This window comes from Lepidochelys olivacea (genome assembly GCF_965140295.1).
Source record: "Lepidochelys olivacea isolate rLepOli2 genome assembly, chromosome: 21".
NCBI classification, from domain to species: Eukaryota; Metazoa; Chordata; order Testudines; family Cheloniidae; genus Lepidochelys; species Lepidochelys olivacea.
In genome coordinates this window covers 18012830-18038769 of record NC_140431.1, presented here as the reverse complement: position 1 = coordinate 18038769, position 25940 = coordinate 18012830, and the positions used below count along the sequence as shown (strand labels likewise).

The window sequence follows — 25940 nt, the reverse complement described above, 5'->3', positions numbered from 1 at the left end:
GGAATCCCATGTTTTGAATCTGAATACCCTGTAAAGTTATCTTCCATACTAATTTTACAGAGGTGCTTTTTCTTTTCTTTATTCTAAAGTTCTGTTTTTAAGAATCTGATTGGGCTTTTTAGTGTAGTGTAGTGTCCTAAAAACCCACGGGTCTGGTCTATGCTCACCTGGTTTACCTATTTGATTGGTATATTATTCTCAAGCCTCCCCAGGAAAGGGGGTGAAGGGGCTTGGGGGGATATATTAGGGAAACAGGAACTCCAAGTGGCCTTTTTCCTGAATTTTTGTCTAACTCACTTGGTGGTGGCAGCAGTACCCACCCAAGGACAAGGAAGGATTTGTGCCTTGGGGAAGTTTTTAACCTAAGCTGGTAAAAATAAGCTTAGGGGGCCTTTCATGCATGTACCCTAGAGTTCACAGTGGGGAGGGAACCCTGACAGGCCTTACCTATACAGTTTCATTAAGAGGCTATTCTGCAAGCTACGAAGCGCCAATCTACGTGATTTTTCAGAGTGAAGTTTCATCTTAGAGAACCTATTAATTGAAATGTACAAAAGGCAAATATGGACCATTTGCACCTGAACTGGCACCACAGATATAGACTTTAAGGTCAGAAGGGAGCATTATGATAGTCTAGTCTGACCTCCTGCACAACACAGGCCACAGAATCTCACCCACCCACTCCTGTAACAAACCCCAAACCTATGTCTGAGCTATTGAAGTCCTCAAGTCGTGGTTTAAAGACTTCAAGGTGCAGAGAATTCTGCAGCGAGTGACCTGTGCCCCACACTGCAGAGGAAGGTGAAAACCCCCCAGGGCCTCTGCCAATCTGCCCTGGAGGAAAAATCCTTCCCAACCCCAAATATGGCGATCAGCTAAACCCAGAGCATGTGGGCAAGACTCACCAGCCAGACACCCAGGAAAGAATTCTCTGTAGTAACTCAGATCCCACCCTATCCTAGTGTCCCATCACAGGCCATTGGGCATATTTACTGCTAATAGTCAAAGATCAATTAATTGCCAAAATTAGGCTATCCCATCATACCATCCCCTCCATAAACTTATCAAGCTTAGTCTTGAAGTCAAATATGTGTTTTGCCTCCACTGCTCCCCTTGGAAGGCTATTCCATTCCTTTATTAGAAGGAATGAAGTTCTGGAAGTTGTTCTGGTAAATTGTATAAGGCACTTGGACTGTCATTTTCATAATTAAAAACGTGCTTGTCACTCAGATACAGATATTAATATGTAGAACTTTGGCTATTCATTTATATATGGTGGAATGAGTCAGTTGTTGCAAAGTTAAAGGATAGCAAATAGTCCTGATTAAAAAGGTTTATTCTAAGCAGGTTGGTATGGAATACTTAAAAAAACAAAAAACCCACAATGGATTTACATTCATGAGAGGTTTCCCATTTACACTGAGGTAAAAGCAGTAAAATGGGAAAGACTTAGCATTTCACTTTTGAAATTTAATATTCCTCGCCTTCATCCTCTCCATCAATTGAGTCTGTGCCCACTTCTTCATAATCCTTCTCAAGTGCAGCCAAGTCTTCCCGAGCCTCTGAGAATTCTCCTTCCTCCATCCCTTCTCCCACATACCAGTGAACAAAGGCACGTTTGGCATACATCAAGTCGAACTTGTGGTCCAGACGGGCCCATGCTTCAGCAATGGCTGTGGTGTTGCTGAGCATGCAGACTGCACGCTGAACTTTGGCTAGGTCACCGCCAGGAACAACTGTTGGCGGCTGATAATTTATTCCAACCTGGAAAAGAGGAGAACACACTTAGTTTTCCTGTAGGGTTTGGTGATGGCTGTGATTAGTTACTGACCACAATAGTAAAAGCAGGACATTAATTTTACTTCATAACTGTCTAAAGAGCTCTGCACACAAACAAATGCAAGCTCTCACCCATAAGGTATTTATAAAGCCCACTAGATACCTACACCACAGCTTTAGGAATACATTTTAATAAGCCATTGATATACAATGGCTTTTCACTCCTTTGTTGTGCAATTATTTAGCAGCTGTAAGAGACTTGCCTTAAAACCAGTAGGACACCAGTCAACAAATTGGATTGTGCGCTTGGTTTTGATAGCGGCAATAGCAGCATTGACATCCTTGGGGACAACATCACCACGGTACAACATGCAGCAGGCCATATACTTGCCATGGCGAGGATCACACTTCACCATCTGATTGGATGGCTCAAAGCAAGCATTGGTGATCTCAGACACAGAGAGCTGCTCATGGTAGGCTTTCTCTGCTGAAATAATCGGGGAGTAGGTTACCAATGGGAAGTGAATACGGGGGTAAGGCACCAGATTAGTCTGAAATTCTGTCAGATCCACATTTAAGGCACCATCAAATCTGAGGGAGGCAGTAATGGAAGACACTATCTGACCAATGAGGCGATTAAGGTTGGTGTAGGTAGGGCGTTCAATGTCCAGGTTCCTACGGCAAATGTCATAAATGGCCTCATTGTCAACCATAAAGGCACAGTCGGAATGCTCCAGAGTGGTATGGGTAGTCAAAATGGAGTTGTATGGCTCGACAACCGCTGTGGAGACCTGGGGTGCAGGATAGATTGCAAATTCTAACTTGGATTTTTTTCCATAGTCGACTGAGAGGCGCTCCATCAGCAGTGAAGTAAAGCCTGAGCCAGTGCCTCCCCCAAAACTGTGGAAAATCAGGAAGCCCTGCAAACCAGTGCACTGGTCAGCCTGAAAGAAAGAAAAACCTTTTAAGTGGGCAGGTCTGAACATTTAGAATCCAAAAAAAAAAAACAACCCCAGCAAACAAAACATTCTTCCCAAGGAGCTCACACATCTGCTCAGCTCTTATGAATTCAAAGATGTGTGAAAACCCTTCTCAAGCTCCAAGAAAAAAGTTATCTATCCATGAGGGTATTAGTCAGGACAACCCTCCTCCCCAGAAGCCAAAAAACAAACTGGCTTATAGTATTCGTGGACATCCCTTTACTGAGAGTATCTTCATACAGATCTACCTCACCCCACTTCAGTGGCACCATATTTCCCAAGACCTATTTACACCCTTTTTACCTCAGTGACATACACAGCTGGATTTGTCAGCTTCTTAGTGTCAGGTTTCTGAGTAGCAGCCGTGCTAGTCTGTATTCGCAAAAAGAAAAGGAGTACTTGTGGCACCTTAGAGACGTAACCGATTTATTTGTACTCCTTTTCTTAGTGTCAGTTAAGCAAATAGCCATTGACCCTGCACAGCAACAGTGTCTAGAATCAGCCAAAAACCAATCCACTTATATTTTACTATTTATAAACAATTTGTTTGATGTTCTGTACAGATCTAGAACTGCCTACTACTATCCTAAGTTCCAGTGTGATAAGTGGTGTATTTAAGCCCTGCTTATTCCCAGAAAATGTCATGAGGCTGTTGAATCCAATGAAGTGAATTGCAACATATTGGACTATTCAAGGAAGCTCTAGTTCAGATCTTTCCGAGCTGTTAAAAGATTAATACTGCACGTTCGTCTCAAGGGTGTAGGGTCACATAGGGGTCAACAATGACTCCCAGGACCAATTAACAAGCATGGACAGTTTGCAAGAGAAAAAGGAACATGACAGAATGTATTGAGTTAAGTCTGTTAGAGTGCACACAAAAGACTGTTTACAAAGACTTCCCTGGCACTTCATCCCTAATTTAGATTGAATGTTTAGAGCAAGGACTCCAAGGGCTCAAAAAGCAGCTGGGGATACTGTAGAGAGAAACTTTCACCACACATGGCACATTACCAAACCAGAGGGAAATTCTATGCACTGGCAAGAGCATTCTGTATCCATAACAGACTATGCAAAGCACATGCTAACTACCCTAGCTCAGTGGTTTGAGCATTGGCCTGCTAAACCCAGGGTTGTGAGTTCAATCCTTGAGGGTGCTATTTAGGGATCTGGGGAAAAAATTGGGGATTGGTCCTGCTTTGAGCAGGGGGTTGGACTAGATGACCTCCTAAAGTCCCTTCCAACCCTGATATTCTATGATTCTACCCCTAAAAGAAGCTAGAAAATAAACTTGGACTTCACCTCAGCTAGTTCACCACATGGTGCGTAGACTGAGGGAGCCTCAGACCTCACAGCATGGTCATAGTTTCTCTCCCACTTTGTATTTTTGTTCATAAAAAAGTATGAAGTTAGAAGGAAAGTGTGTGTATGGTAACACCCATTGTTTCATGTTCTCTATGTATATAAATCTCTCCACTGTATTTTCCACTGAATGCATCCAATGAAGTGAGCTGTAAGGAACATGACAGAATGTATCGTGAAAGCATCACGAAAGCTTATGCTCAAATAAATTTGTTAGTCTCTAAGGTGCCACAAGTACTCCTTTTCTTTTTACACTGAACATGAAGATCAGACTTCAGCCCACAAAAGCAAGAATTCAGGAGTGGAGGCTAAAACCCTGCAGTGGCTGCAGCTAAGGACTGGTCCCTTCCCATCAATAACAATGCAAACCAGACTGCTATGTGGATAGACCTCAGCCCTGGCCTTTGTGGGTTTGTCAGAAACTTGACACAAACTTTTTGGTTGGATATAAACTTTTTTTTAGGCAAGTTGATGGTGCTGGTTCAATTGTAGTCCAAGAGGAGTCACAAGGTGTCTTAGATTTTCCTCTGATCAGAGTAGTCCATTTTCACATGGCTGAAGAAAACAGCAGAATTTGTCTTCATAGCTTTTCCATTTGTACATCACCCAACAGACTACAGTGCTGAATTCTGAGCCCCACACATCTCAGAGCACTTAACTAGATTAATTTCCAAACCTCACAAACCACAATGTAGAAAGTTCTTTAAAAGAGAACATCTTCAGCGCAGAAAAACTGGAACTTACCAGCTTCCTGGTACGCTCCAGAACAAGGTCAATTATCTCTTTCCCAACAGTGTAATGACCTCGAGCATAATTATTAGCAGCATCCTCCTTGCCAGAAATCAGTTGTTCAGGGTGGAAAAGCTGCTTGTATGTCCCATTCCGTACTTCATCTGGAAAGGGAGTATTGTGCATGAGTTTATAGTAAATTAGTTTTGGTTTAGACAAAAGTTTTCAAGCTCACATGCTTAAATAAGGCACCCAAATCCACCTCGAGACAGCTCAACAAAAATGGCTTGGCTTTAGAGATGCATTGCTAGAAGATACCCAGGATGCCTACTAGGTTCAGTGGATGTTTAACATCTAATAAAATCAAGTTGCCTATTTAGGTATCAAGGAATTGCAGGCATAACATACATGCAAGTTTGAATTTTTTGGCCTTAATACCACTCTGGCACAGGCAAATATTAAACTATACAAACAACTTGTGTTTCATAAATACTTTGATTTAAAGCAGCAATTTTCCAGATTTTATAAATTCATAGATTTCTAAAGCCAAAAGGTGTAACACAATGATCATCTAGGCCGATTCTGGCCTATGTTATGCGGGCAGACTTTCTCCTAGGATTCCTGCAGTGGAGAAAGCGCTTTTCCTACTACATAAATATACATCAAATGTCTAATTCAACCACAAGTTCCTGGGCTATATTTGGAAAAAACTTCCAATTTCTATTTAAGGAATTTTAAAAAACCCATGATTTTTAAAGTTATTTAGGCACCTACAGGTGCAGAGAGCGCCCCAGAGTACCTGAACGCACAGTGGAGCCAGAAGAGAATTAAGCATGCGCAGGCGCTTTTGAAGATCACTCCAGGTGCTAAACTACCTTGAAAAATCTGGCCCTAAATGATCATTTACCACTTCCTAAGATAATTCCTTCAAATGGTTGGTTACCAAATGGCTATCAATCTGCATCTTATTCTAATTATTTTTTCCCTAGATTAACCTTAGCCATTTAATCTTATTCTTCAAACTAACAAAGGCAATCTTCTCCCTATGCAGTTTACTTATCAACCAGGAGCAAGTCATTTCAACTTTCTGTCCCTCTCTTCCTCCCAATGTTTTCAAAGCTCTTCTGAGCCCCTTCCAATTTTTCTACATCATTTTTAAAATATGGATCCTAGAACTAGACACAAAATTTCAGTTGTGGTCTCACCAATGCTATATCATCACCTCTACTTCTACTCAATAGTCTCTGTCCAGGATGCAGTCCTCCGTCTTTTTTTACTAGATGTAAGACCTTGCCTTTGGCAGTATGAAAAAGCATGTTGATTGTAGTACTAGTCATCATTCTTCACAGCAATCTGCGTGTCACTTGGAAGAGGAGTTAGAAGTGGGGACACTTACCCATACAGTAACTGATGTTTGAGATGTGGACTGTTCTGCAGTTGGCGAGCACATGTCCAGTGCACAAGTGCCAGAGACTGTTCTAGTCAGTATACTTGGATTGGTGCATGCACCCTTCCTTCCTGGTGTGCTTCACAAGGGCATGATGGGCAGAATCACCCCAACACCAGTTCTTTCACAAGAGCCAATGACATCAGGACTCCAAAGTAGCAGGGATGGCGAATGGGCCATGGAATAGGTGTCCAGACCAAACACCTCATAGAGCACCCAATACTGTGCAGGTAAGTAAACTCTTCCTTGTGTGATAGCCCACTATTTTTCCCCTAAAGAACACAGACTAACACGATCGTCCATCACCCCTGGCTGCTTGCACCAATGTGTAGTGCTTTGCTAAAATGCGTACAGACAACCAGGTCACTGCTTTTCAAATATCCTGGACTGGCAAGTTTGCTAGAGAGGCTACAGAGGTGGACTGGTCCCTGGTGGAGTGGACTTGTACTTTGCCAGGTCCTTTTCTGCTGTTGCACATTTTGATATCCTGTGTAAATACAGCCCATCCTTTGATTCTTTCTGTGTAAGCCAGAAACAACCTGGGAGACTTCTGGAAGGATTTCATCCTGTCCAGGTAGAACAATATGGCTCTGTGCATGTTCAGTGGGTGCAGCCTATACTCCTCTCTGCCAGCATGAGATTTGGAGAAGAACACAGGTAGGTACAGGACCTCACTGATGTGGATTCTGACAACACCTTCGGAAGAAGTCTAGGATGCTGAGATTCTAAGTTCAGGAAACTTCCGCAAAGTAGTTCTTAAGAGTAGATTTCTAGAAAAACCACCAATCTTGATTTAAGGATTGTCAATGAGGGAGAAGCCATCACAACCCTTTGTACATTGTTCCAATCATTAATTACTTTCACTGTTAAAAGTTTAGGCCTCATTTCCAGACTGAATTAGTCTAGATCCAATGGCTGGAAATTGAAACATTAGAACTTTCTCTGCTGGATTGAAGAGGCATTATTAAATATTTGTTCCCCATTTAGATACTTACAGACTAATCAAGTCACCCCTTGACCTTCACTTTGCTCAGCTAAATAGGTTGAGTTCCTTGAGACTCACTATAGGCATGTTTTCAATCCTTAGCAGTTGTCGAATGCAGAAATAAAGTAATGTAACTACTCTTGCTCAAGATTCCCATGTTTATGCACCCCAGGAACACATTAGCCCCTTCGGCCACAGCGCCACACTGGGAGCTCGTGTTCAGCTGATTATCCACAATGACCCCCAAATTCTTTTTCAGAGTCTGTTTTTCCCAGGATAAAGTCCCCCATCCTGCAAGGATGGGCCACATTCTTTGTTCATAGATGGATACATTTACATTTAGCCATATTAAAAACCCAGTTTGCTTGCACCCACTTTACCAAGTAATCTAGATCACTCTGAATCGATGACCTCTTTATTCACGACTCCCTCAATTTTTGGGTCATCTGCAAACTTGGTCAGTGATGATTTTAATATTTCCTTTCAGGTCATTGATACAGATATTAAATAGCTCTCCATGGGCTATGAACAGTGTTACAAGTGCCAACAGTTACAAGTTACCATACAACTCTTTCTAAACAAAGACATTTATTCTTAAGGTAAAAGCATTACAGAGAAAACAAACAGATTTAAGCATATTGTGAACAGATCAGGAGGTACCCATCCATCTTACGGGGTCCTAGCTGGTCAAAGTCTTCCAACCCTTCTGTAACAGTTGGGGCCCCCCTTTGGGCAGAAGGGCCTCTATTTGCTAACAGAAAGTCAGCCCTAAGTCAGTTTAAGCTTTTTATATCAAAAGTGTTTTCTTTGTCTGTTGGTGTCTGGACAACCCAGTTTGAACCAGTGGGTAGACCTCTCTGGATGTGTTTACAACTTAAGTGATTCAACTTAGTAACCTCTACTGTTTTTGGTTCCTGGAGGTACTATGGTAACCCTCCATCAAAAGTTGCATAAAATCCCTGATCCACAGCAATTCATTAGCTTAATACAATATGGTCCTCAAAGATACTGCATGGGATTACAATCTCCCCCAGGCCCTTGAAAGTGAACTGGGGATCTTGTGAATCTAGAGACTGGAGGACTACCTGAGGGAGATCCAGCCAGTAGACCTAGGACTGCATAAAGTCTCTGGAAGCAGAGTGTTTTGTGGGCAGGGCAAAGAATGTAGGTGCTGCCATAAGACCCAGCAGCTCAAGGCAGGATCTTAGGTGCATCAGGAGTTGGGACCATAGGTGGGACTAGAGATCATGCACCATCCAGAACCTGTCAAGTGGTAGTTAGGCAGTTACTCCATGGAGAGGCTATATGGTCCCAATGAATTTTATGTGCCATACAGGTGTTAATGTGGATTTCTTCTCATTCCCCAGCAGGCCTAGATGTGCAAACAGCTGGAGAATGGACAGGATGTTGGTTCAGACCTGAGATTTAGTGGCCATGACCAGCCACTTGCTTAAGCACAAGACCATCTGGATGTCAGTGCATCCAAGGTAGGCCACCACTGCAAGGCACTTCATAAATATGTGGAGCACCACTGAGAGCCCAAAAGGCAAAACTTGGTATTGGTAGTGATTGCTGTCCAACACAAACCTTGGAAAGTGCTTGAGCACCAGACACATGATGTGAAAACACATATCCCTGAGGTCAAGAGTTCTCCTGATATAGGGATGGGATGACTGATGTGAGGGAGACCATCTTGAACTTGCATTTCTTGACATAAGTGTTCAGGCATTTGAGGCTGGTATTCAGCGAAGGCTCCTTGTCTTCTTGGGGGATGAAGTAGTACCTTGAATAGAACTTCTCTCCTCTCTACTGCCTCTATAGAGCCCACTGCAAAAAAGGGACTGCATTTCTGTCTAAGGGAGGGGTCCCTAAGGAGGGACAGGGAGAGGATAGGAACTGAACAGCATAGCTTTTTTTGGACCACCTCCAATACCCAACACTCTGAGGTGACGATGGACCAAGGTTGATGGAAATAACCCTGATGGTTGCCAAAAGGAAGGGAAGGCAATGATCCTAGAATGAATTGAATGCTGTCCTCAGGCACAGAGTCAAATCTGCTGCCTGGTCAGTGTCAAAGCAGGTTGGTGCAACCAAGAAAATATTCACAGGGATAACTACCTTGCACGATGAGCAGTTAAAGTCCGGGGGTACTGTTGGCACCCTTGGGGTGGGAAGACCTTTTCCCCCCACAGACCTCACCGTAACTACAATGCCTAAGTGGAGGTTAAATACTGTTGGTGCAGATCTCTTCAGGTACCACAGGCTGCAGAGAAGAAACTGGGTGTCGCAGAGTTGTTCAACCCTTTATACCCTTGCGAGCACATGAGAGGAAGAGCACTTGGACTGCCCCAAAAGACACTCCTGACTAGAAAATTCTCCAATGTGAGCACACTGAATGAGCAATCACCAACTGTGGAATATTTATACAGCTTAACACTCAAAGAACTGGATTGTCCTAGTTGCTATTCAGTCCTAGATGTCACGAGGTCCTGTGTGCGCCTACCTGAGAACATCCTACCATCTCACTAGCCAAGGACAGAGAAGCTTTTTTGGAAGCCAAGATCTTCCACCATCTGGAAAAAAAATCTGTATGGACGTAAAACTCACCCTGCACTTTGTGGTTTGGCAGCAGGAATGTTCAGCACAGCACTTGCTATCCCATTTGGCTTTAGCAATTCTAGAATGTATGGTAATGAGATATCACAGAGTTTAATTAAAGCCAAACAGGGAGAAAGTAATATTGGGTTTTATAATTAACTCCAGATGAAGTTGCCTGCTGTTTTTGCATATATTCTGCTTTTAACCCAAAAAGTTAAATCAGATTGGTCCTGCTTTGAGCAGGAGGTTGGACTAGATTACTTCCTTCCAACCCTGATATTCTATGATTCTATGACTATGATTTTTTTATTTTTAAAAAAAGCTTATGACACCATGAGAGATCTGAAGGGACAGTTACCTTACTTATTGGTGCAGATCTGTAAGACAATTTACCCAACATCATTTGTAACCTAGCAATCTGATATTTAAGGGAAAACTTTTTTCGAAAAAACAAAAACAGAAGCACCAAATGAAATGGACTTGCTAGGAGATATCTGCACTGGTTTAAAGCACAGTCTTTGCCAGACCTTTTTGCATTAGCACTGCAAGGCATGCACAAGAATCATGGACTGAAGAGTCAAAGTGAGAAACAGAGGACGACAGCAAAAGGGGCGGTGGGCATTGGGCAGTCACAAAGTGCATAAGTAATTTTATAAAGAGATTGGAAAAAGTCAAGAGGAAACAGTAGCTGGAAGATGCTAGCCAAGCTAAGAGGAGGATGCTGATGGGGGGAGGAAAGGGGATTGAGAAAGAATTGCAGAAGAGAGACACTAGCAAGTATCACAAGTCGTCAACTCAGTCATGTTGGTTTCCACGAGTGCGGTTACTGTTGAAGGAAAACAAAATGCAAAGCCACAGAGCATACAGAATATTTTTAATGCACAATAGCAAGGTGCTTAGAGAACTCTCAGGATGTATAGTATCCAGTAAATCCGAAAAGGCTGCTGGTGCCTGTAGATGCTTTACCCATGAAACAATATGTCAGCAAAGTGTTTAATGTCTTGGAAATTCTTCCAACTTTGAAGTACTTCTTTTTAATTGAGGTGCCTTGTCTAGAGGTAATGAAAAAGCAGAAAATCTTATGCATTGCTTGGAAGAAGAGTAATGATTACATACTTGGGGTAAGCTTTGTACAGAGAGAATTTAAAGCATTTAGAATGTTTAAGGCATAACAAACAGAAAATAGGAACCTCAGACCAACATTCCAGCCTGACAGTTGTGCCAGTTCCCATGGCATGTGTCTTACAAAGCAATACAACACTGCTGACTGTATTTACCTATCACTGCAGGTTCCAGATCCACAAACACAGCACGGGGGACATGCTTTCCTGCACCAGTCTCGCTGAAGAAGGTGTTAAATGAATCATCACCACCACCAATTGTTTTGTCACTCGGCATGGTGCCATTGGGCTGAATGCCATGCTCCAAGCAGTAGAGTTCCCAGCATGCATTGCCAATCTGCACACCAGCTTGGCCAACGTGGACCGAGATGCACTCACGCTGTACAGAGAAAAAAGAAAATTAAGGTTTCTTGGCAGGAACAGTGGCTTTCTTGACAAGCAAAATACCCAGCACAAACGGTTTGGAACTACCATACTGCAGAATTATTAAAACTGCACCCGTAACATTGGCCTCATTGTATTAGGATTAGTGACAATTTGAACAGATTCGAACTGTAACACAAAACCTTCCTTCAGTCATCTATTTTCACCTAGAAAAACCATTTGGACATTGTCAAGTAACATCTTATAGGCTCATTCATCTCTTCATTGCTCATGTCCTCTCAGAGACCTGAATGCAAAATTTCACCTCCTTCCTCCACTTCTCCAGCAAATTCTGTCCTCTCTCTATTTGAGAAATATTGATTTTTTCCATTTTGAATGTAATTAAAGGTTCAAATCCCACTCAATCGGCCAGCACCAGCCTGTATGTCATCATTATCCGTGCCACCCCAGTTCCAGTAGTTAATTTAGTTATCTGCTGCAGCACACCACCAGAGGGAGCACAATATTTTAAAGAAAACTGAGGCTATTTCATTTTTCCCCTTTTAAATTAGCATATACAAGGCCAGAAAACAAGCCTTCCCTATCCCATTAGTCTTAACAGTACATAAAACTGATCCTAACTGCCACCCCTTCACCACTTCATTTAGACAGGTTTCAGAGTAGCAGCAGTGTTAGTCTGTATCTGCAAAAAGAACAGGAGTACTTGTGGCACGTTTCATTTATGGTACACTCTGAACAAGTTTAAGTTGTTCATCCTGCAAGCAAAGTAATGGTTTGTAAAATGATCCCCCCCAGTGTTGAATTCATAAAAATATGGAACTTTAGGTTCTTACACAAAGCTATAGATGCATGCACTGCTTTGCATGTCTATCTTAGTGTAAGTAGGATTATTTTCTTTTCCCAAACTAGTCAGGGCTGAGAGATCGCCTAACACTGTCTGAGCAAAGTTCTGCTGCACCCCCACCAGCCAACTCAACTACTCAACACTCACACGGTTCCCAGCTTAGCGCAGCCGGTCAGAAGCCAGTATCAAAGTGACAACTCCACCTTTAAACTCACAGAATATGGACTCTGCCCCAAATTACAAAAGAAACAATAACCCCACACACAACTTCTCAGTGCCCTTTTTAATATGTAAAGGTGTGGCTTGACTGTCCACGTTCAACAGGCCTGCTTGTACAAACCAGTCCTTGCCACACCCCTGAAAAGTAGGCAGGGATTTATATTTAATAGAGGGGTGAGTTGAGGCCGAGGTTCATCAATCTGATCTCAACTACACAAGTCATAACAAAGCTGCAATTGAAACACTAGTGTCTTAGTGTCCCAACTCTGTTCATTTCTGTAGTCTACTAAAGTGCCTTCCAGCTGAGGGCTAAAAACAAAGACTAACATTCAAACATAGGTGCCTGGATTTATGCTGCCAAGTCCATACTTAGGCCTTGTCTACACTACACAGTTTAGTTGGCAAAAGCAGCTTCTGTCAACAAAACAGTGGAGGTGTACACACTATAATGCTACTTTTGGTGACAACTCTTCCGTTTTGACAACAAAATAAAGCCACCTTGTTGAGAAGGATTGAACTTTTTGTGGCAAACAAAGCAAAGAATCAGTGTAGATACGGTGTTCGTTACACTGCCATAACTAGCCTCCAAGAAGTATCCCACAATGCCCACTGTGACAGGTCTGTCACTGCTTTGAACTCCATTGCCATGCATCCAGCTACACAAAGCTCAAGGAATTGTGGAAATTCCTCAGGGTGCAGAACTGACATAGCTACTGCCCAGCTGAGCACGAGGGCAGCAAATGCACTCCTGCCTGGACTACGGGGAGGGGTAGATCATCTTGGCCTGTGGGCACAGGAGGCTGTGGGAGAACTCAGTGGGAACCACAGAAACATTAACATGGAATCCTGCTCTCCCTGGCACTAGGAACACAGCCACAGGCATGCAGGGCAGGCTACTGCTGGGGGAGGAAGGAAAAGACTGCTGTGCTGAGCCCAGGCAGGGAAGAAGGCAGGGGCTGATGTTGGGAGCGTCCCCTCCCCCTGGATAAGACAGTTACCTTTGTGGTAACTGCTGTTCGAGATGTGCTGCTCATCTCCATTCCATATTAGGTGTGTGTGCTTGCCACATGCACAGTGCTGGAAGTTTTTCCCTCAGCAGTATCCATAGGGGACTGGCTCTGGTGCCCTCTGGAGTGGCGCTCGGATGGCGTGGTACCAGGGGCGTTGCTGCCCCCCTTCCTTCTGGCCAGAAATGCCAACAGTGGGGAAGGAGGGTGGGCTGTGGAATGGACATGAGCAACACATCTTGAAGAACACCAGTGATGGAAAAGGTAACTGTCTTCAAGTACTTGCTCACATCCATTCCATATTAGGCGACTCCAAAGCAGTACCCCTGGAGGTGGGTAGGAGTTCATGGACATGTAGACTGCAACACAGCTCTGCCAAACCCAGCATTATCTCTGGCCTGCTGAGTGATGGTATAATGAGCAGTAAACATGTGATGAGAGGACCACGCTGCAGCTCTACAGATGTCCTGGATAGGGATGTGCACCAGGAAAGCTGCTGAAGACGTCTGTGCTCCCATCAAATGGTAAGGCCTAACTACACTGACCTAAGCACTACACCTCTTTGCAGAGATTATTAGATTGGGCGTAGTGGGCAACTTACATTGGCAGGGCAACGCTGTAGGGGCAGGGGACTCAAACTCAAATGACCACGAAGGCCACATGAGGACTAGTACACTGGCCCAAGGGCCGCATCACTGACCCCTCCCCTGCTGTCCCTGCCCCACCCCCACTCCACCCATTCCATGAGGCCCCGCCCCACCTCTTCCTACCCCTTCCCAGCCCCCATTCCAACTCCTTCCTGGCCGGGGCAGAGCCGCTCTAGGTGAACGCTGGGGGGCACTGCAGGGAGCTGGCGGGCCGCAGAAAATAACCCCGCAGGCCGCGTGTTTGAGACCCCTGGCGTAGACAGACAAGTTGAGGTAGGCTGCTGTACATAGACCTAACTCTGTAGGGTAGACCAAGTCTTTAAGACACATGGGCTTAAGTCTGAATTCCAGCTCTGCCTGTTCTGACCTTATGCAACCTCTTATTTTAGCTGCAAACTAACAAGACCAGCAAAGTGCACAGAAATATTAACAGGCATCAGCAGATCAAGAGACCTGAACTCATGAGTCTGGCTTCAAGACCAGCAGCTCTGCCAACAGGCCAAAGGGTACTTTGTGGGCACTCATTCACTCACTAGGCCTTCCACTAGGAGCCTGCTGTCAGCTGGGATTCCTTCAAGCAAAAACACCACAACAAAAAACACCCACACACAGAACCAAATCACACATCAGCCCTGCAAAACTCATGATTTTTAGAACTGTGTAACAAAGTTTTTCATAGAATCATAGAATATCAGGGTTGGAAGGGACCCCAGAAGGTCATCTAGTCCAACCCCCTGCTCAAAGCAGGACCAATTCCCAGTTAAATCATCCCAGCCAGGGCTTTGTCAAGCCTGACCTTAAAAACCTCTAAGGAAGGAGATTCTACCACCTCCCTAGGTAACGCATTCCAGTGTTTCACCACCCTCTTAGTGAAAAAGTTTTTCCTAATATCCAATCTAAACCTCCCCCACTGCAACTTGAGACCATTACTCCTCGTTCTGTCATCTGCTACCATTGAGAACAGTGTAGAGCCATCCTCTTTGGAACCCCCTTTCAGGTACTTGAAAGCAGCTATCAAATCCCCCCTCATTCTTCTCTTCTGCAGGCTAAACAATCCCAGTTCCCTCAGCCTCTCCTCATAAGTCATGTGTTCCAGTCCCCTAATCATTTTTGTTGCCCTTCACTGGACTCTCCAATTTATCCACATCCTTCTTGAAGTGTGGGGCCCAAAACTGGACACAGTACTCCAGATGAGGCCTCACCAATGTCGAATGTTTTGTTTCTGTTTATTTGCCTTCTGGTTTGAGCCTTCACAGGTCACATTCTCAAGATTCTCACCATGCAGGCTAGCTTTCATTAAAAAAAATCTAAGAGCCTCACATAATCAGGAACTGGAGATTTAAGACAAACACCAAGTATTGCAAGACCCACGATAAAAGTCACAAGTCAGAAATAGCATATATGGCAGAGTTATCTTCCAGTCCAAGTCCCTGCAAGGCACTGTTTGGCCAAAAACTACTCACTCCACAGAACCAAATAAGCCAGCTAGTAATTTTTCATTTGTGTATTTGTGGAGCTGGACCTTTTGGTCTGGATTTTCAAAAGAGTTCAGGTCAAGTTTCCAACAGCTCCCATTTGTGACGCTCATGGCTAGAAGTGCTCAGCCCAACATTAAGAGGCCACATTTTCAGGCGAGCTCATAGTTAGGTACCCACGTGGGCACTGAGCACCTCTGAAAGCTCTAACCTAGATCAGTGCCAGGGGGTTCAGGGCTGTAAGATTTGTATAGAACCTCCTCAATTTGCTCTGAGTCTATGCAGTGCTACCTTTCTGGGGGCACCTGTAGCTCAAACTTCTTGGCCAAATTTGCCTCACTCTCATCCTTGAAGTTGCAGCGCAACTTTCCAGGCACTCCAACTAGGCACATGCATTTTATAGCCGAGTAGTTTAATAAACTGGAAAAGCTCTCTTCTTCCTAGGCCTTGTCTACCATACCAATGCCTGAATGTACTAGCTGTACGCAAGTTGGTCTGTAGAAAAGCATACTTAGACCAAGTGGGGCAAAAACAGATTCCTGTAGCTAGGACACTGCTGTCCATTGCCTGTTATTATGCAATCCATGTAAAGGAACAAACGTCAAGCATCTGCTGAAGTGTGATATTCATTTTCAAGAGAAGAGAAAAGGAGGACTTGTGGCACCTTAGAGATTAACAAAGTTATTTGAGCAAAACCTTTCATGAGCTACAGCTCACTTCACGAGAAGTAGCTTCAGTGATCTCATATTTGGAAGAAAAGCAGCATGCGCTAGACAATTTAAGCATTTGTCTAAAACTGCAGTAACAAGACTAAGAATTCAGGTACAAGTTATTTTTAAGTCTAACTCAGACAGATTCATTTTATAACTAATTTGAGACTAGATTTCTAACCGCATAAGCATGCCTATCGGGAAAAACAACCAACCCGTTCGGAGTTTTACAGGTTCCCTTAAGACACATGAGCCCTAATACACATCCATAACGTTAAAAAGCTGGCATACAAATTGCCATCTTATACTTTGTCAAGCCCTTTAGAGCACTGCATCCTAAGCAAAATACTTTTGTAAAGGTGTATTTTGAGCATGTGCTGTGGCCAGAGAACTCCCTGAAGAAATCTTACAGGAAAGCGCTGGAGCCAACTCCGCATGAAGAGATTTCTATGTAAGAGTTAAGATCTAGCCTTAGAAGTCACCCAGCATCTCAGTGGCATGCATCCAGGAAATGCAGTTGAGTAATCATCACTTGAAATTCTCTCTAGCCCAATTACATCTGGGCAAATTAATTCTTGGTTTGTTAAGTGAGCGGTAGCTCCCAAAAGCTTATGCTCAAGTAAGTGTTAGTCTCTAAGGTGCCATAAGGCCTCCTGTTCTTTTCGCGGATACAGACTAACACGGCTGCTGCTCTGAAGCTTGCTTTTTTAGAGAGCTCTTCACCATCTTGCCTGTAGCGAGATGCGGCAGCGGGGATCGGGAAGGGCGGATGAGGGGCAGCCATGTTCTTTGGAAAGCAACCACCATTTTGAACCGCGGCTTCTTTGAAACCCTGTTAGTTCGCACAGGAGAAGGGGTCAGCCTGTGCAGCCGCCACTGAAAGCTCCGTCTGCAGGATGCTGCCCGGGAGCTGCGCTACCAAGAGAAATCAGCTTCCCCACATACACTCCCCGCAGTCGCCCTGGACTCAAGGCCCCAGGCTGCCGGGCCCCGCCGCCACCCCCAAGCGCTCAATCCCCGCCCCGGCGCGCCCCCGAGAAGCAGACCCGTGCCCGCTCCGCGCACGGGGGCTCCGGCGCCCCCCGGACCCGCAGCTCAGGACACCCCTGCGCAGCCCAGGACACCCCTGCGCAGCCCAGGACCCGGCCCCGGCGGCGCTGGGAACCTGCCGCGCCCTCCCCTGACCATGTCTCCGGCTGACGGGCGGGGCCTCCGGTAGCAGCAGACGCGCGACGGGTCTGAGCAGCACCGCAAAAGCAGCGCCGGCCTGCCCGGGGCCCACCTTATATAGGGAGCGCCGGCCCCCATCGTCCCCCATTGGCCCGCGCCGGCGCCACGCCTCTCCTTCCCGGAGCGCGACTGGCCGCCATTGGCCAGCGAGCCGGAATTGCAGCCCGGGGAGCCAGCCGCTGCGCCGCTCGCGCCAGGCGGGCCTGAGCTCGGCTCCCGCCAAGGGGCCGGGGGCGGCGCCGCTCACAGAGCCCCCGCAGTGCGCTCGGGACGGCGCGAGGGGGCGGGGCCCGGCGCTGCGCGGCCGCCTCAACCCGTCCGGAGCCTTCCCCGCCCAGGCCGCCTGCGCGCGCTCCCGCGGCGCCTCCCGCTGGGCCGCGGCCCCGCTGCTGGCTCTGCTGACGCGCCGGGCGCTCCGCCAGCCGCCGAGTGCGCGCCCCACAGGGGAGACTCGGCCCGCGCCCGGCCGCGCGCCCTCGGCCGAGCGCACAGGCCGGAGCTGAGGGAAGCGGCCGGCGGCGCGGGGCGGCGCATCGTTCCCTGCCGCGCTGCGGGAAGCGAAACTCTCCTTCCGCGGGCGAAACAGCCGCCGCTAGAAGCCCCCGCTCCGGCGCCAGCTGCGACCTGCCCGCAGGGAACCGGAGCGGGAGGCGGCGGGTGAGGGAACCCCCCCAGTCGGGGTCGGTGGGCGAGGGAGACCGGCCTGGCTTTTGTTCCGCCTTGAGTCGGAGCCCTCCGGGAGGGTGGGTCCGACGGGCGAAGCGGGTCGATGTGCTCGGGATTCTGGCATAGAATCGTAGCCTACCGGGCTTGGAAGGGACCTGGGGAGGTCATCTAGTCCCACCCCCTGCTCGAAGCATCGGGGCATCTTGTTTTCAGTAACAATCCCTTTGCTAGTATTGTTTAAATACATAGAGCCCCGCCCAGACACAAGGTTTGTGTCTGCTCCCAGCCGCGATCCACAGAAGTGATCCACGGATCTCTGCGCCCGGTGCCTGCCGATGTCCCTGGGTCTGCAGGACTCTCTCTGTAAAGCTGGTTGAAAAATTACGATGGCAGAGCCTTCCGTCAGAAGATGACACTTTGTTGAAATTGAAACATTTTGCAGGAATGTAACGATGTCAGCGAATTTTTCAGTGGGAAAGAGTTTTGCCTTTCTTCCTCCCCCCGCCGTTCCTCAGATGTTCTTGTTAAACCCTGGATTTGTGCTGGAAATGGCCCACCTTGATTATCAGACACATTGTAAGGAGAGTGGTCAGTTTACATAAGCTATTACCAGCAGGAGAGTGGGGTGGGGGGAGAGAAAACCTTTTGTAGTGATAAACACCCATTTTTTTTGTGGTTTGTGTGTATAAAAACATCTTCTGGGTTTTCCACGGTATGCATCCGATGAAGTGAGCTGTAGCTCAGGAAAGCTGATGCTCAAATAAATTGGTTAGTCTATAAGGTGCCACAAGTCCTCCTTTTTGGTCCAATGCTAGTCAATAATTTTATCAACTAGCTAGATTTTAAATCTGTGCTCCTTAAGTGTGCAGATGACACAAAGACTGGTGAGGTAGCAAATAATGAGGAGAGCAGGCTGCTGTTACAGAGTGATTAGAATCACCTGGTTGAAAGGTCATAATGGAACAAAATGTGTTTTAATGCAGCCCAATGCAAGGCAATATTTCTGTGAACTAAAGAATGAAGGTTATATCTACACAGAGGTATACCTATGCAGGATGGGAAACTGTCTTGGAAAGCAATCACCTGGGTTGACTGTAAGATCCTTTGTAGATAATTGCCTCAGCATAAGCTGTCACTACAATGCTGTCACTAAAAGGGCTAATAATGGGCTAATGTAATCCTTGGATGTATCAAAAAGGAGAATATGAAGCAAAAGTACAGAAATGCTCTTGCCTTGATACACAGCATTTGTATCACTACTGGATGCAGCCGATGAAGTGAGCTGTAGCTCACGAAAGCTTATGCTCAAATAAATTTGTGAGTCTCTAAGGTGCCACAAGTCCTCCTTTTTACTGGAATACTGGGTCCAGTTCTAGTGTCTGTATTTCAATAAAGACATGGAAATACTGGAGAGACTTCAAAAGAAGGCCACAAAAATGATCCGGAGTGTGGAGAATAAGGAGATTTCTAGACAGCATTTTGAGTGATTGGGAGTGAACCTCCTAGCCCGTGGTTGACAGACTTAAGTTAGTGGGGTTTGTGTTAGCACTCTACAAATAACTGTATCAACAGTGTTTTGAAGTTGCAGCTTGGGCTAGAGCTGGGCTCTGAAGCCTTTTGAGGGGGGTGGACTCACCATCCCTTGGCACAGTGGTTCTCAAAATTTGTACTGGTGCCTCCTTTCACATAGCAAGCCACAGAGTGTGATTCCCCCCCCCCTTTATAAATTAAAAATACTTTTGTTATATATTTAACACCATTATAAATGCTGGAGGCAAAGCAGGGTTTGGAGTAGAGCCTGCCAGTTCATGACCCCCCATGTAATAACCTTGTGACCCCTGAGGGGTCCTGACCCCCAGTTTGAGAACCCCTGCTTTGGAGTCTTCAAGCCAAATTCAGATATCTTTACAAAAGACAGGCTTTAAACCAATTTCTGGGAGAAATTCTACAGCCTGCGTTTATGGGGTTGGGATGGATGTGTGACAGGATCCCTAGGGTGCAGCCTGGGACTGTGCTCCCTTAACTCTCTCCAGCCTGGGCTGTCTCTCACCATGCCTTACTAGTGACCAGCAACAAACCTCTCCAGGTACCGTGATCACTCAGCACAACCACATGTGGAGCCCCACATCCAGCTAGATTGCATGAATGCTCCCAGAGCCACTCATGAATCACACAGGGAAAGGCATCAGCCAAATCCCCACAGCTCCTTGCACGAGCAGTGAAAATTTATTAATTGGTTCACCACCTCATCAATGGAAAGTGGATATACACCAGTCTTTGCAAAACCTGAGCAGATTTACCAAACACTTCAGTCAAACTCACTGGTAAAGATAAACAGTTAAACAAATTTATTGACTACAAAAGATAGATTTTAGGTGATATTAAGTGATAGGCAAAAAGTCAGAGTTAGTTACCAAAATAAAACAAAATATAAACACTCAGTCTAAACTCTCAACCCTGTTAGACTGGGCAACATCTAGATTAAGCAGTTTTTCTCACCCCACTGGATATAGCAGTCCTTAATATACAGATTTCACTCTTGAAACTTGGGCCAGTCCACTCAGTTGGAGTCTTCAGAGTGTCCTTGTTGCTTGCAGTGTAGATGGGTGAAGGAGAAAGGCCCCGCATGGGCCTGCTCTGTTCTGTTTTATATCCTCAGTCCATGTGCTTGTAGAACACAAGTCCAGGCATGTCTGGGGGGCATTGCTGAGTCTCCAGGCAAGGTTGAGCAATTCCCCTGGTGTGGCCTTATGCAGGTGAGTCATTGAATTGTAGCTCCCTTGGTGGACAATGGCTGTTGATAAGTTGTTTGACACCCCGCCCAGGCATTGGTTACGTTTCTTGCTGTTGCCTCTGGGGAGCTAATATCTGGCTAAATCCCCAATTTACAGTATGTTTTAGTGACAACCATACAATCCAGTTCTCATAACTTCATATGCATTAATGATACACATATATGGATAGAGAAATGACTTTCAGCAGATCATAACCTTTCTCCTAATGCATTTAAAGCATGCCTTGTAAGGTAAGATCACAAGCATACATAAATGAGGAATATGGGGCTTACAGGGCACTCCTCCAAGATACAGAATGTCACAGAGTGGTTGTGGTGATCCATTCTGGAATCTGTAACTATGGATTCCCCTATTCGTTCCCTTCCTTCAAGGGTTTGGGGAAAAGAGGTTTGCCTGCACTGTCCTCAGCGTGCTTATAACACATGCAACATGTGTGGGGAGGGATAGCTCAGTGGTTTGAGCTTTGGCTTCCTAAACCAAGGGTTGTGAGTTCAATCCTTGAGGGGGCCATTTAGGGATCTGGGGCAAAAATTGGGGATTGGTCCTGCTTTGAGTAGGGGGTTGGACTAGATGACCTCTGGAGGTCCCTTCTAACTCTAATATTCTATGATTAAAACACAGACTAGAGTCAAGTTTCATGCTTCAGGGCTTCAGCAAGTCACTTGCAAAGATCAGGAAAGATTTTTTTCCCCATAATGCACAATTGATTAAATGTATTCTGGATCATTTTCCCCACCTTCCTCTTAAGCAATAGCAATTAGCCACTGCTGGAGATGGGACACCAAGTGGAGTGGACCACTGCTCTGAAGAGGTACAGAGAATCCTTTCTTAGATGATAGGTCAGTGTGTCTTGCTCTCATGCTCAGGGTCACACTGGTTGCCAGATTTGGCGTTTTGAAGCAATTTTACTCCAGGTCAGACTGGCAGGGACCTAGGGGATTTTTCACCTTCTTCTGGAGTGTGGGGCATGAATCACCTGCTGGGATCATCTGGGTATATTCCCCTAATTAATTCCCTGCCATTGCAGGCAACTTCAGCATCCGTGGCACCTTGGTTTCTCCTGGTCTCTACCTGTGATCACAATAGTTTAATCTCCTGAAGATTGAAATGCTTTAGTCTAACCCAAGACACTGGGCTCAGTACAGGGGTAACTGGGTGAAATGTAATGGCCTGTGATATACAGGAGATCAGACTATATGATCTGGCCTTAGACTCCATGAAATCTAATAACCCTTGCTCTTGCTATTTCCAGTGTCTTGTGATTTCAGTCTCTTGTGATCTTACTAGTCCTATGGACACCCAGGGAGCTCCAAAGTAGATAAGATCTGAATTGCTAATTAAACCCCTGCACCCCTAAAAAACTTTAGAACTCCCCCAGCACCCACCTGCCATGAATTTTCATCCCTTCTTCAGACAAGAGTTAAAAATACCATAGGAAAGGTTTGTTTTTGTATAGCTGCCTCCTTTACAATTCTGAGCTCAGCCATCACCTGGACAGTACAAATAAACTGAAACTTTTATTCCTTTGAGGGAATAATATGCCAGTTTATTACCTTGAATAGTTACCCAGATACTTCAATTTAAACACACTGGATTAGATCAAACAGTAAAACAAGTTTATTAACTACAAAGAAATAGATTAAGCGAGTATAAGTAATGAGGCATAAAAATCAGAAATGGTTACAAGAAAAATAAAGATAAAACGTATACTAGTATCTACTTAAGAAACTAGCTTAGCAAACTCTCTCACCACATGCTTCCAGCAAGGTTACTGACTAAACTTTTCAGGTCAGGACCCTTCCTGCAATGTCCAATAGCTGTTTCCTTTTGTCTTCTGGGTGCAGAAAATGCAATGGGTAGGGAGAGAGTGGTCCTGGGGGAGGGTGGGAGGAGAGCATTGTCCCTCCTTTTTATAGTTTCAATCCTCTTCTTGAAAAACATTTCCAGCTGAGATCCAGAAGACAGAATATCTATGTGGAAGGATATCCCTGTTGTTGTTTTTCACCTGTTGGAACTTCCTTTGTTTTCCCTCCCTGCTTGATGACCTTGTTTCCTGCTTAAATGCAAATTAAAGCAAGTAAATATTCCTTCCTTTCTTTAGGACAGACCGGACTTCTGCCTCGGCAGAACTGTGGGGTTTGGAATAAGTGTTAATAACATTGTGATGGGTTCCCCCGGGGTGCCACCTGGAACTGGGGTACCACTGAGCCCCCTGACCCAACAGCCTGGGCTCCCTCTCACACTGTACTGCTGTGACAAGCTGCAAAGCCCTCCAGCCTGCACTTTCACCATCATTCATAGGGACCAGTAGGGATACACCCAGCTGCAGTTACATGCAGGCTCTCTAACCACCAGTTTCCCAGCCTAGGACCCCACAGCAGTACTGTCCTGTCCTGGTCAAATCTGGCCAGTATATGAATTTAATACCTGTTCCGCCTCTCCCTCAGTGTGAAGAGAACAATGTACACTTCTGGTAACGAAGTTGAGATTTCCCCCAAGCACTCCAGTCAAAGCTCACTGGTTTAGATTAAAACAAAAACAAGTGTATTAACTACAAAAGATAGTTTTTAAGTGGTTATAAGGGATATCAAACAGATCAAAGCACATTACTTAGCAAATAAACAAAAAACACAAACTAAGCTTAATATACTAAATAGTTTGGATATGAGTTAGCAGATTCTCATCCTGAGAAATGAAACAAGCAAGCTGCAGATTCTTAAGGCATAAGCTGCATTAGCTTTACAGCTTGGTTTTCTCAAGTCTTCATTCACAGGCTAGAAATCCCTTCAGCCTGGGTCCAGCACTTCCCCCAGATCAGTCTTCATTTCTCAGGTGTTTCCAAGAGTTTCTTTGGGTGGGGAGTCAGTGAAGAACCTTGATGATGTCACTCCTTGCCTTATATAGCTTTTGCATATGGCAGGAACCCTTTGTTTCAAAGCTTGGTTCCCAGACCGGTTTTTGGAAAAATAGTGATATCCCAAGATGGAGTTCAGCATCATGTGGCCTGGTCCCATGTCCTTGTAGAGTCATAGCAGCTATTCCCTACAGGCTGTCTGTAGTGTTCTCAGGAAGGCTCACAAGGTGGGGGATAAGCTTCTCCTAAGGCCTATTGGTTTTTCTAATGGCCCATTATCCTGGATAGGCCCTTCCCCACCACCTATCTAGACTGAAAGCATCTTGTCTAGTGGGTGTTACCCAGGTGTAACTACATTTGAAGTACAGATACATAATCAGTATTTATAATTTCAGATACTTCAGTGATCAATGGCTCCATGTTAGTGATCAATGGCTCCATGTCTAGTTGGCAGCCGGTATCAAGTGGAGTGCCCCAGGGGTCGGTCCTGGGGCTGGTTTTGTTCAATATCTTCATAAATGATCTGGAGGATGGTGTGGATTGCACTCTCAGCAAATTTGCGGATGATACTAAACTAGGAAGAGTGGTAGATACGGTGGCAGGTAGGGATAGGATACAGAGGGACCTAGACAAATTGGAGGATTGGGCCAAAAGAAATCTGATGAGGTTCAACAAGGACAAGTGCAGAGTCTTGCACTTAGGACGGAAGAATCCCATGCACCGCTAGAGACTAAGGACCGAATGGCTCGGCAGCAGTTCTGCAGAAAAGGACCTAGGGGTTACAGTGGACGAGAAGCTGGATATGAGTCAACAGTGTGCCCTCGTTACCAAGAAGGCCAATGGCATTTTGGCAGAGGTGAAAGTAAGCCAGTAAGCCCTAGTACGGTGTACCAGCAAGAGCTGGTCCACCGTACTGTGGCAGCCTGGCTTCCCGAAGAAGCAATTTAAAGGGCCTGGGTCTCCCAGCAGTCAGGGGGCCTCTGACCCCCTCAGCCCCGTCCCTTTCACCCTAGGCTCACCCCTTCCAGGGTGGCCCCAGTGTACCGGTAAGTCACTCGACTTATTTTCACCCCTGCATTTTGGGCTGTATAAGTAGGGGCATTGCCAGCAGATAGAGGGACGTGATCGTTCCCCTCTATTCGACATTGGTGAGGCCTCATCTGGAGTCCTGTGTCTAGTTTTGGGCCCCACACTACAAGAAGGATATGGAAAAATTGGAAAGCATCCAGCAGAGGGCAACAAAAATGATTAGGGGACTGGAACACATGACTTATGAGGAGAGGCCGAGGAAACTGGGATTGTTTAGTCTGTGGAAGAGAAGAATGAGGGGAGATTTGATAGCTGCTTTAACTATGTGAAAGGGGATTCCAAAGAGGATGGATCTAGACTGTTCTCAGTAGTACCAGATGACAGAACAAGGAGCAATGGTCTCAAGTTGCAGTGGGGGAAATTTAGGTTGGATATTAGGAAAAACTTTTTCACTAGGAGGGTGGTGAAGCACTGGAATGCGTTACCTAGGGAGGTGGTGGAATCTCCTTCCTTAGAGGCTTTTAAGGTCAGGCTTGAGAAAGCCCTGGCTGGGATGATTTAGTTGGGGATTGGTCCTGCTTTGAGCAGGGGGTTGGACTAGATGACCTCCTGAGGTTCCTTCCAACCCTGATATTCTATGATTCTATGATACCAAAATGATACATGCATACAAATAGGATAATCATATTCAGCAAATCGTAAGTTTTCCAATGACACCCCACATGACTTATTTTGCATAAAGTACACTATAATTATGCTATAATCATAGCATAATAATATCATTATGAAAAATATGGGGTGTAGTGTCACAAACATCATATAGGGGAATCTTATAACTTCACAGACAATGTTGCCATGCATATTTTACTAGGACAATACTGAACAGCAAATTATGAGTTTTCAAATGATACCTTACAAGGTATATCTTGTACAAAGATTATTACAATAGTGTGCACTGTGTAAACACTGGGGTGTATTCCATCACACAGGAGCCTTTGGAGTTCATGTTGTACCTATAGTAAGTGTGCAACTCTATCTGATGCTGCAGGTACTGGAGAATCCACAGGGAAGTCTGGGTGGAA

General features: G+C 45.4%; 2 protein-coding genes across 3 annotated transcripts in view; one reads left to right on the top strand and one right to left on the bottom strand.

The window, feature by feature from the left end:
* Positions 1 to 1318: 1318 nt before the first annotated feature.
* LOC311510863 (tubulin alpha-1C chain-like) lies at positions 1319 to 17607 on the bottom strand. The gene is made up of 5 exons (XM_084610916.1): positions 17470 to 17607; positions 11155 to 11377; positions 4863 to 5011; positions 2043 to 2723; positions 1319 to 1764 (listed from the first exon to the last, which is right to left on the bottom strand). The coding sequence occupies exons 1-5, from the start codon at positions 17590 to 17592 to the stop codon at positions 1471 to 1473; spliced, it is 1470 nt and encodes a 489-aa protein (XP_084467042.1). The 5' UTR covers positions 17593 to 17607; the 3' UTR covers positions 1319 to 1470.
* A 296-nt stretch (positions 17608 to 17903) lies between these two features.
* The window catches only part of LOC311510864 (uncharacterized protein), a 72891-nt gene continuing 64854 nt past the window's right edge, over positions 17904 to 25940 (top strand). For both annotated transcript variants that reach the window (XM_084610918.1, XM_084610917.1), the window contains exon 1: positions 17904 to 18171. The gene's annotated coding sequence lies outside the window, so the exon portion shown is untranslated. The remainder of the gene's footprint in view (positions 18172 to 25940) is intronic.

Bases quoted from the DNA above. Each gene is read 5' to 3' on its own strand.
- LOC311510863 (XM_084610916.1), bottom strand. From the start codon at position 17,592: ATGGGGGCCGGCGCTCCCTATATAAGGTGGGCCCCGGGCAGGCCGGCG. The intron at 11,378-17,469 runs GTCAGGGGAGGG...TTCTCTGTACAG, and splicing joins GCCCGTCAGCCGGAGACATG to CGTGAGTGCATCTCGGTCCA. The intron at 1,765-2,042 runs GCAAGTCTCTTA...CCTCTTTTCCAG, and splicing joins GGTGTCCTACTGGTTTTAAG to GTTGGAATAAATTATCAGCC.